At 40.8% G+C, this 10,915-nt stretch overlaps 1 protein-coding gene across 2 annotated transcripts in view; it reads left to right on the top strand.

The window, feature by feature from the left end:
• Positions 1 to 47: 47 nt before the first annotated feature.
• The window catches only part of NME7 (NME/NM23 family member 7), a 70,686-nt gene continuing 59,818 nt past the window's right edge, over positions 48 to 10,915 (top strand). The window contains exon 1 of one of the 2 annotated variants that reach the window (XM_035114428.2): positions 48 to 197. In XM_035114428.2, coding sequence (XP_034970319.1) covers positions 195 to 197 — 3 coding nt within the window. In that variant the 5' untranslated portion in view covers positions 48 to 194. Of the gene's footprint in view, positions 198 to 422; positions 945 to 10,915 lie in introns of those variants that run through there. The other variant, XM_060273734.1, reaches the window with a different exon arrangement.

The following is a 10,915-nucleotide window of genomic DNA, read 5'->3' as shown; positions in this document are numbered from 1 at the left end:
GTTTTCCTCTTTCAACGGAAGTTTATTTTCCGCCACCGCGTCCTAAGCGCGCTCCAGGAAGGAGGAGTGGCTTCGGTTGCTAAGAAGCGGTTTTGGTAGGCGGGCGGGCAGAGTTGGACCGTTTTGTTGTTTGAGGGAGCTAGTGGTGCTTGGGCTGAGGCAGAGGAGCGTGAAGGGCAGGCGAGGACTGTACCATGGTGAGTTCCGGGGTGGGGGGGTTGGAATGATGCATTAGCTAGTCGCCGTGTGTATATATATATAATGCTTCTGCAGTGACTCCTATTGAAGGATGGTATATTAGCGAAGAAATGGCGCTTAATAGCTCCCCAGTGGAGGTGATTTTTTTTGGGGGGGGGGAATGTTGTGTTTTGTGACGTCATTGATTACATTTATTTACATCCTGCCTTCTGAGGAGCTCAAGGCAGTGGTCTCTGTTACTCTTCTCCCTAATTTTATCCTTACAGCAACCCTACGAGGTAGGCTAGGCTGGGGATCAGTGACAGGCTCAGGGCCACCCAGGGGAGCCCATGGCTGAGTGGTGTTCCGAACTTGGCTCTTCTTGTTCCTAGCCTGACATTTTAACCACTGTACCACCAGTGGGGAAGGATCCTGTGGTCATCCATGTGGTCTTGGACTCCCAACTCTATTAGCTCCAGCCTGCATGGTCAGGGGTTATGGGAATTGTGTAGCCCAGCAATGCCTGAACGGCCACAAGTTCTTCATCTTTGCCTGTTTTTGTACCGCATATAAAGATACAAGGATGCTATAATATTACAAATGTAATAAAACAAACAAAGACAAAGGGAAAAAGACTTAAGGGACATGTGTGCTTCAACACTGAAGAGGACAAACTTCAAGAGAGAACATTTGAAGCCCCAGCAACAGATGATTAGATCTAAACTATGCCAGCCTATGGACTTCAAAGGGGTTTGATGTGACTGCTGGTCAGTGGATACAGTGATTCCCTTTCATTCGGTCATAATTTTATTTATATGCTGCTTCTTCCACACAAAAACAAAGGAAACAGTAACATTTCTTGAAATCAACAATCACAAGAACAATGCCATAGTAGCATAATAAAACAACAACATAATAGCAAGTGTAACAACATAAAAAACCCATTTCAGTGCAATAAGTATAATAAGATTACATTAACAACATTAATCTTGCTGGCAAAAGCAAAACAAGGGAGTTTGAGTTTTACCTTGGTCCTAGAAACAACATCATGTTGCTCACCTTTGAAGTTGTCTCCTACATCATAATGATGTCAGATGATAGACAGGTGGGTGATGGTGCCCAGATGTCAGAGTTGGTCCATGAATGATGAAGGAGATAACCCTTTCTGTAAAAAAGGTGAAACATAGAACAGTGATGTACTCAGCATGACAATCTGATACATAATAGTAGGGATGCAGACTTTCTGTACCTTTCAGACAGGACCAGGGCCCCATCAATGTGAGACATACTGTAGATTGGAGGAAACCTGGAACCTATTATTGTCTCTCTCTTAGTTCCCTCTTCTTTGAATAAATTTAATTCAACAGAGACTGGGTCCCCAAACATTTCCCTTCTATTGAAGGTTCTGTGCTGGCTAGAGGGAAAGCTTTGTTTGTTTGTGCTGTACAATCCCTGATGAAAATTGGATCATCTGTGCAGGCGAAAATGAGACATGTGCCATTAGATAATGACTGTCTACCTGTCAAACTTGGCCCATGGGGTGGATGTGGGAGATTCGGATCCAGTCTGCTGACCAGATCCACCCCAGTTATATACCAAACTGTTACTTTAAATATTATATATACAGTGTATCCTGAACCTATTAAATTTATCAATATTGTATTGGGGTATATATTGCAACTCTTGTGAGTCTGTTGAAAGAATAATGAGTGATTTACAATACAGTACCGTATTTACTTATTTGTTTATTGTTCTAAAATTAGGCATCATATTTTCATCTAATTGAAAACAACTGTGATTAGATGTGATGAAAATAATTTCTAAAAAATACTTCATACATTTGGTGAATTTCCAAAGTAGGATTATACTGTATTGTATAATAAAAAATATCAGTTTTAGAGGATCGTCATCTGGCAAGATGAAAGCTAGCTTCTTTCTTTAGTCTTAGCTTTGTCTGCTTTTATTTTTAGCTTAGCTTCTGTGCTAGCGAGTGTGCGATTTAAACTTGCATCATGCATAAAATGAATTTATGTGGAAGTGGGCAGTAATTGTTCTTCAAGCTCTCTTCCCACTCAGCTGGCCCTCTTCCTAAAAGATGACTTTAAGTGTAACTGATGAGATTGCTTAATTTTCTCAAAATCTCAGGTAGGATTTTCATGATGTAAGCAGCCTCCAGAACAGTTCAGCAAGAGCAGAATTATGTTTGACTTTAAAGAAGTATGGGTAGAAATAAAAGGCTGTATCTAGCTTATTTATTGTTGGAGTAAACAATTGAAATGAATGGACCTAAGCGAATCATTAACAGTATTTTTGATGAGTCTGTATTCTGAGTAGGAGTAACAGTGGCTACAATCCAAGTGTTCGCATTTATAGACAGTGGAGAAATTTCTGCTAACTTGTAGTTAGTCACAAAATCTCATGCCCATATCAACCTTGAACTGGGCATGCTGCTGATGCGCCCAGTGCACTGCACTGGTCATTTTTTTAATAAGCCAGGGCCTCACATGCCTCTCGTGCATTTCTGCAAGAGTAAGAGGCTAGGGCGCCTCAAATGTTTAAATAATGGTGTGAATTTGCTTGAGTATACATTTGATTGGTTATTTGCCTGGAATTTATTTTTTGTCATTTGCTAAAGTGTACTATGTTTCTTTCATATATTTGTTCCAGTCCACACACTACCCATAGTTTAACAATAATTAATAAATAATAGTTTCAGGTAGGTAGCCGTGTTGGTCTGATGTAGTCGAAACAAAATATTTTAAAAAAACCTTCCAGCAGCACCTTAGAGACCAACTAAGTTTGTCATTGGTATGAGCTTTTGTGTGCATGCACACTTCTTCAGATAAATAATACAATTTCTCCTAGTTGAGACTTGATATAATCTGACTTCTGTGGAGCACTAGGTGGAGCCCTTTAGCTGACAAACCTGAACCTGTCATTTCTTTTAAAGGGTGAGTGTTTGCCTGCTGCCCATTATAGTTTGTTCATGTAAACCATATTAGTTGGACCCATTTGTAAATATTCCCTATCCTCAGAGCATTGGAAAACATACTGTGATAGCTGGAATTACTTTTAATTGTACTCTAACTGATGTACTTATGGAAAAAGATTCCATGAGCAACAGTTCTGTTGTGCAAACAGTTCCATGGGCAACAGTAGTGCCACATGACCAGAATTGTTCTGTTTCATAAATACAGTGGTACCTCGCAAGACTAATGCCCTGCAAGTTGAATTTTTTGCAAGACGAATGTGTCTTGCGATCTGATGGTGACTTGCAAGACAAATTCGTCTTGCGAAAAAATTGTCTTGCGAATCGCGGTTTCCCATAGGAATGCATTGAAATTTAATGAATGCGTTCCTATGGGCAAAAAAGGAATTTTCAATGCATTCCTATGGGAAACAGCGATTTGCAAGATGAATTTTTCGCAAAACGAATTGACTCGCGGAACGAATTAAATTCATCTTGCGAGGCATCACTGTATTTACAATTTAAACGAGACAATCCTCTGTTAATCCATTCAGAATAATAAATAGCACCATTTTACTAAGGGGAAAGATAATCCCAATGGAACGAAAGGGAGCAAATGACTGGAAATCCAGTTTAGGTCAGAAAGGTAAAGTACCTACTTCCTGGTGGTCTAATTTCCCCTGTGCTTGCTATAATGGTTATTGATTCGAGTGGAAACCCAGTAGCAGGACGGCAGGTCATTCTCAGTGACAGAAGGCCCCAGATTTAGTCCTTGACATGAAAGGATCAGATAGCTGATAACAGGAAAGGCATATCTATTTGAAATCCATGAGATTTTCTGCTAATCCAATATTCTGCTCTGCAAGTGTGACTAAGTCTTATGCCCTGGTCTGTTTATGCATCTCTGCCATATGCAGCCCCTGTTCAGGCAACCACATTATAGCAGAAATGTTAAAACATCTGGTTCTGTGTGCTGCAGCTGGTTACATTGAATATCTGAAATGGTAATGAATCATTTGTTCCTGATCGCTTATAAGGCAACTGACAACAAATGTCATTGTTCTTTTGAACTGAGAGAGGGCTTGTGGTAGAAATCATGCAGAATGGCCCTTCATGTTTTGGCAACAAAGTAAATTTATAGTGTAACCTTTAAATGGGGAATTAATGAGCCAATTTTATGAGTTGATCTGAATAAATAAGATTTTATTGTTATTTTGTACTTTTGCACTTATTTCCAGGAATTTATACTGTGCCTGTCATTCGGAATCCTCTTGCCCCCCCCCCCCCGCGAACTTTCCATTTTCATCATTTATTACGTTACTCACTACTAAAGATATTAGATAAGCTTTTTAAAAACACACACACATACCTGTTCAATATTAACTTGGTATCTGTCTTTATGATAGAGGATTTATGAGTATGCCATCAGACATTGTCTGCTCTGGCTGAAATCTGTATTCGGCTGAATTGCCCAAGGGTTAATATTTGACACAACACGAGGTGAAAGAAGCGTTTTAACTTTAATGACAGCCTTGGCAGGAGACTATTTGGTTAAACTATAGTACACAATGCATGCTGGCTCAAAATGTTCCCAGTCGCGAAGGAGAAAGGGATTGGCTGAGCTCTTGGCCTTCTGTGTAGCAAGGTAATAAATTTTTAATAGGCCATGATACTCTCAGAGCGTTCAAGGTAAATGCTAAACGTGTGCTCTTTGGAACCGCCTTTCCAGCTATTTGGTGCTAACACACACCGGTATCAGCTGGCTGAAGGTCACCTTTCACCTTCACTGCAGTTTTAGGCGAGTCCACGTGTTTTAGAAGTGCTCGGGGAAAGTGCGAAATGCAGAAGAGCAACGTAGCGTAGAGTGCCTGGCTTGGACCTCGGCCACTTGAGTTCAGATCTCTCATTCATGTACACTCCTATGTACGTTGTCCTCTGTGCATTCAGGGAATGGTGGGATAGAAGTCGGATTTGTAATTACATTCTGAAACGATAGTGAAAAATTAAGCATTGGAGGAGTGGTGTTGAAAGGTACAGTGTGCGCTTTGTGAATATTTCCTTTCAAAGACCCATATGTTCATAAATGGACACACATTTTTATTTCTAACTTCTGGTTGCAAATTTCTGTAGGGAAAAACCTAGATGAGAAGGCTTCAACAAATGTCTGGGCTCATTTCGGTAAACTGCTCTAGCACCTACTGAGGCCTCCTCATTTTATTTTTCACTGGCTTTCAAAAGTGTGTGGCCAGTTGTGGTTGTGTACAGGGCCCCTTACTCAAGTGTCCTGCTGCCAGCATTTGAAATTTGCTGGTGCATTTTCCTCCTGGCTATTGGCCACTTGTGACCACTAAATGAAGATGCCCAGGTGCCAGGTGCCTGACGTCTCCACCATCTGGAGGTGTGTGCCTAGGGATCCTTGGATCTTGACTGTTTTCACACACTTAACAACACATCCTGTACAATTCTATCCATTATATTTTATCTGTGCAATCAGAATGAATTTCAGGAACCAAAAAGTCGTATTGAAAACTGCTTTCAAGCTGTCTGCCCACCAAATAGCAACTAGGCATTCATTCCATTTTTGCAACTGTAACCCCTGGTTTAAGGAGCCATTTGGCACCTAGCTTATACTGTATACTGTATCTGAGTTTCTAACACTGGCTGCTGCCCCTGTGTGGAAGCCCCATTTTGCCTGCCTGCATGTTCCTACAGTGTCCTGCTAGTATCAAGTTTTATTCTCCCCACTCTGTAAATTCTGCTTATTAAAACGGGCAAGTACTGTATTGCAGTCTTGAGGAGCACTTTGTTCTTATTAAAGGTAACATTTGGAACTTGTTCTATATTCAGTGAAAGCAGAGGGGCCAATTTTAGCATAACCTACTTGGTTTTAATTACAAGACTGTGTGATTCTCAAACACGCTTGTGTAATTTGTCATCTGTGGTTTGCAATGCTCTTTTATTGGGCTAGTACAACTTGTGAAGAGACGTGGCCTTGCCAAGCAGCAGTAATCCCATAGTCACACCACATAGTGCTGCTTATGCCTGTGTGGGCTGGCATCTTTTATCTGTCAGAGATTCATCTCTCCTCTGTCAGAGACAAGGCATGGAACTATGCATCCATAACTGTTTCCAGTAGGATACCAGTTCCAAAATCATTCTGCCCAAAAACTGGGTTGAGGAGAGCTTCGGAAGCTGAGTCAGACAACTGGTCCATTGACTAGCTGTGGCTCTCCCCAGATTTCAGGCAGCCCCCCCCCAGCATTACCAGGATTTGAACCCTGCATGCAAGTCTGCCACTGACTGAACTAGGTAAACATGGTAAAGGTAAAGGTAAAGGTAAAGAGACCCCTGACCATTAGGTCCAGTCGCGGACGACTCTGGGGTTGTGGCACTCATCTTGTGTTATTGGCCGAGGGAGCCAGCGTACAGCTTCCGGGTCATGTGGCCAGCATGACAAAGCCGCTTCTGGCAAACCAGAGCAGCACACAGAAACACCATTTACCTTCCCGCTGTAGCGGTACCTATTTATCTACTTGCACTTCGACGTGCTTTCAAATTGCTAGGTTAGCAGGAACTGGGACCGAGCAATGGGAGCTCACCCCGTCGCAGGGATTCGAAACGCCGACCTTCTGATTGGCAAGCCCTAGGCTCTGTTGTTTAACCCACAGCGCCACCCGCATCCCTTAGGTAAACATGGTATCCTTCAGTTAATATACCAGTATACAGAAACTGAACAAGAGAGTTGTCACTTTTTGTCTCTCTGAAATAAAATATTTCCACATATGTAGCTTGGCCCTTCGGTCTAAAAAAATGCCTTTTAGGTTACTTCTTTATGCAGAATAAGTAAATGGCTGAAGGGATTTTGAAAAATATCTACCCAGTGAATGAAATAGTGTTAACGTCAATGTAGTGTAACTATAGACCAGGTCCTGAATTTCTGCATTCCATCTAATTTATCCTCTGAACTATAAAAATTGCTAAGAAGCTCTAATTAGTACTAGTCTGAATAAAGAAGGTTTTCACATTCCACCTGAAATCCAACAGTGAAGAGTTTAGGTGGGCCTCATGGGGAGTTCCGTGAATTGATTATCACAGCGTACTCTTCATTAACTGAAATAGCACTGAACGAGATTCTACACTGAATGGCTCCATGTTACAGAATTAAATATACTTTATCCTCTGCTCCTATTGGTTTGTTTTCCCAGAGCCTCTTTTTCCAAAAGATAAAAAAATCTTGGATCTCCTGAAGGTACACTGGATCTCCTGAAGGTACACTGGGCCTAAGCCACATTTCAAGATGCTCACATTTCACAGAGTTTTTCCTTGTTCTGTAAATCTGTGCTACTCACTTTCTGCAGGTATGCTGAAATGTAACCCCACAGTCCTCTTTATTTAATTTCTCTGACGCCCTCAAAGCTACTGCTTATACTGTATAGTCATTAAGTAAAGTAGCACTGAAGGGAATCACACCCCAAGAGTTTCACTTTACCACATTATACATACTTTGCTTTGTCCTAGACGTTTTTGATAAATCTAATTCCATCGCTTTAATTTGGGGATTATTGAGGCATGTAGGTGGTTGAGCTATTTTGTCCACAATTACACAGCATGTCAAGAAAAAAGCTGGGAACATAACCTCAGAGTATTGGTGCTTTGCTTTCCAATATTGTTCATTAGCCTTTCCTTTCACTAAAGTGCAAAATTAGCCGAATGCAGTGTTTCTTATAGTTCTGAACATTTTATTATGGAGTAGCAGAGGAAGGCTTAACCCCATGCAGTGCTTTGGCATTTTACTAATATGGCTTAAATTGGCACAATCTTGTTTCCTTTCTTTATTGATATTGGTAACAGTTTGTACAAATGCTTTTTTGTCTTCCAAATCTCTCTATAAAATGGCAGCCTTTTTTTCTTCCTTAGAAGCTAATTATTTGGGGAATGATCCTTCCTGCACAGCATAGCTCCATTCCACAGGTGAATCCCCACTGAGTGTTTAAGCAGAGGTTGGGTGGTCATCAGTCATGCATGCTTTAGTTGAGATTCCTGCATCGCAGGGGGTTGGACTAGATGATCCTCAGGACTCCTTCCAACTCTGCAATTCTTTTGTTCTATGCTTTAATTTCTCCAGTCTTCCACTTTTGTGCTATCAAAATTCTCGCCGCCGTAGTAGCATACATAAATAGTGTCCTCTTCTCTTTCGGCAGATCCTGGACTAAGATACCTAACAGGCAGGCTTCTGATTGTTTAACAAATGTTATTTTCAACATTTTCTTCAATTCATTATATATCATTTCCCAGTACATTTTTACAATCCCACCACATATGATAAAAAGTACCTTCAGCCTCATACCTCCAACACTCTTTCTTTTCGTTTTTATACATTTTTGCTAATTTGACCGGTGATATATACCATCTATACATCATCTTCATATACCGGTAATTCTCGCTCAGTTGTTGACACCTAAGTATGTGAACAAAACAGCTGGGGCTAATGTCCATCATGGCTGTTTACTGGAGGAGATAATTCAGATAATTATCAAAACATATTTGAGGGGAAGGAGTAATACATGCATCCTTAAAAGTAGCAATTGTAAGACCACTGCTGAAAACTCTTGGTCCCCTTGTGCTGGAATATTGTGCCCCTGTTTTTCTTTTGCCCAGTGTGTGTGGTACTATGGCTTGTGGCTTATTGGCTAAAGGCAGTGACTTATGAAATAGGTTGTCTAATGTGCATTCATGTCCTGCTTGCCCCCTTCCCATAGGCATCTTGCTTGCCACTGTGAGAACTTGATGCTGGGTGGGCTTTCGGTCTGATCCATGAGGGCCCTTCTTATGTAAATCTATTTCAAGCCAGCTTCAAGCCAAGGTTTGGGTTAAAGGCTGCCATTTTCCCCTTGGTGGCTTACCTGCACTGTTGGTCCTCTTGGATCTCCCCGTGGCTTTGAGACTATTTGCTTGGGTATCCTTCTGGATCACCTGCATACATCATTAGTGAAGGTACTATTTTACAGCAGTTCTAATCCTACCTGGCTAGTAGCAGTCAGGAGATGGTGCTGGAAGATAATTGGTCTTCCCTGTGGAAACTTTCCTTTGCAGTTCTGCCGGGTTCCTCCTTGTTTTCCATGCTTTTTAACCTCTGCATGAACTGCTGTGCAAGATCATTTGGGGAAAGGTATCATCAGTTTTATTGTATGCCACTTTGAGTCCATTTTTAATGCAGAAAAGTGGACTATAAATAAGTAATAATTAAGGGAATTAAAATCTGCCAGAGAGAGGTTGCTTCAGGTGGTACTGCCATCTGAAGTATCTGTAAACAGAGCTTTTGTGGCCACTGGTATACTGCGTTGTAGAGTGTTCTGCTAAGGGAAATTCACCATTCCATTGTGATCTTTATGGATCCATTAAAAACGTCTTTTTTTATAAAATTCTACCAGACTTTTTGAGAAGCAGGATTGGCTCTGCTTTAACAGGAGATGAAATGCTGCCAGCATTTTGTGTACTTTGTATTACAGATGAATGTTTAATGATGTTTTATGATTACTTTATTGTAAGCTCCTTTGAGGATCTTTATGGCTCAAAAGCAATCTTAATCTAAATCACAATCTAAATATGATGATATTGAGCCAGTCAGTTTTCTTTTCCCATTTAAAGCAACATTTAAGCTGTAATCCTATACTCGTATACCTGGGCGTAAGCCCCATTAAACTTAGTGGAAGTTTCTTCTGAGTAAACCTGACCTTGATGTGTCAGACGTGGGAAAGGCTGTGCTTCCCAAGGAGCTGAAGCCCTGCTCTAAACCAGGATGTTTGGTTTTCTTTTCCACCTGCTTTATTTTCTTTACTCATGCAGCCTCTTTTATAGAAACAAGCAATTTACCATTAGCATATATTTAAATGAAGTGATATGCACAGTGGTTTTCCTGCTCCTCTGGGTGAGGCAGTGACCTTAAATACGAGTTGCTAAACAACCAAGTTTACTTACTTCTCTTTGCAGGAGGCATAAAGGATTATGCTTCTTATGTGCAATTGGTCATATATAGTGTAAATAAAATTGACACTAAAAAAACAAGATTAAACCAAGGTCAGGGTGAAGGTAAATAATGTGGCTAGGTAATTACTTTAGTGTTTCTCTATTGATATTTGATGTTCAGGGACATTTGAGGAGCTTGGCTTCTTCCTTTGTATTACTGAAGTTAATGATGATTTCTTCTCAAAAGTTTATGCCTTTCCTTGTCTTGGAAATGATTCCATAATGGGAAAACGACTCTGGCAATGCTGTCTACTTTACTTTACTTTCTGTAATTTGACTAATTATAATATTTACAAAGCCCTCTTTAACAAAAATATAGGGTACAGGTCTACTTTTTCAGGAAGCAGTAGCCTTCCTGGGATGGGAATATATAATGTAAAACATTTAAATCCTCAAATAGCACGTAGGTAGCATAAAAGAAATGGTGGTGGGGAGACCTTTGGCAGAATGACAGGTGAGTGATTGGCATCTGTGGAAATTGCCATTAGAATAGAGCGTTGACAAGGGCAACAAAAGCTCAGGTGGCTGCTATGCCTCAGCCTGAGTTGGATAAACAGCAGTAAGGACAAGGAAGAAGAATTTTCCATGCTCTTTCATGTAGGATTCTGCAGTCTGGGGTGACAATGATGACTTGTTGCCTCTTTAAGTACAGGCAAAGTATGGAAGCAGATTCTGAGCTGGGGAAAGCAGGCTGAGTCACAAAGGGGGTTGCAACTGTTTTCTTCTGCTTCACCGGGAAATGAA

This window comes from Zootoca vivipara, chromosome 4, assembly GCF_963506605.1.
Source record: "Zootoca vivipara chromosome 4, rZooViv1.1, whole genome shotgun sequence".
In the NCBI taxonomy this organism is placed as follows: Eukaryota; Metazoa; Chordata; class Lepidosauria; order Squamata; family Lacertidae; genus Zootoca; species Zootoca vivipara.
The sequence above is the reverse complement of the archived record's forward strand: the minus strand, read 5'-3'. Positions and strand labels throughout refer to the sequence as shown.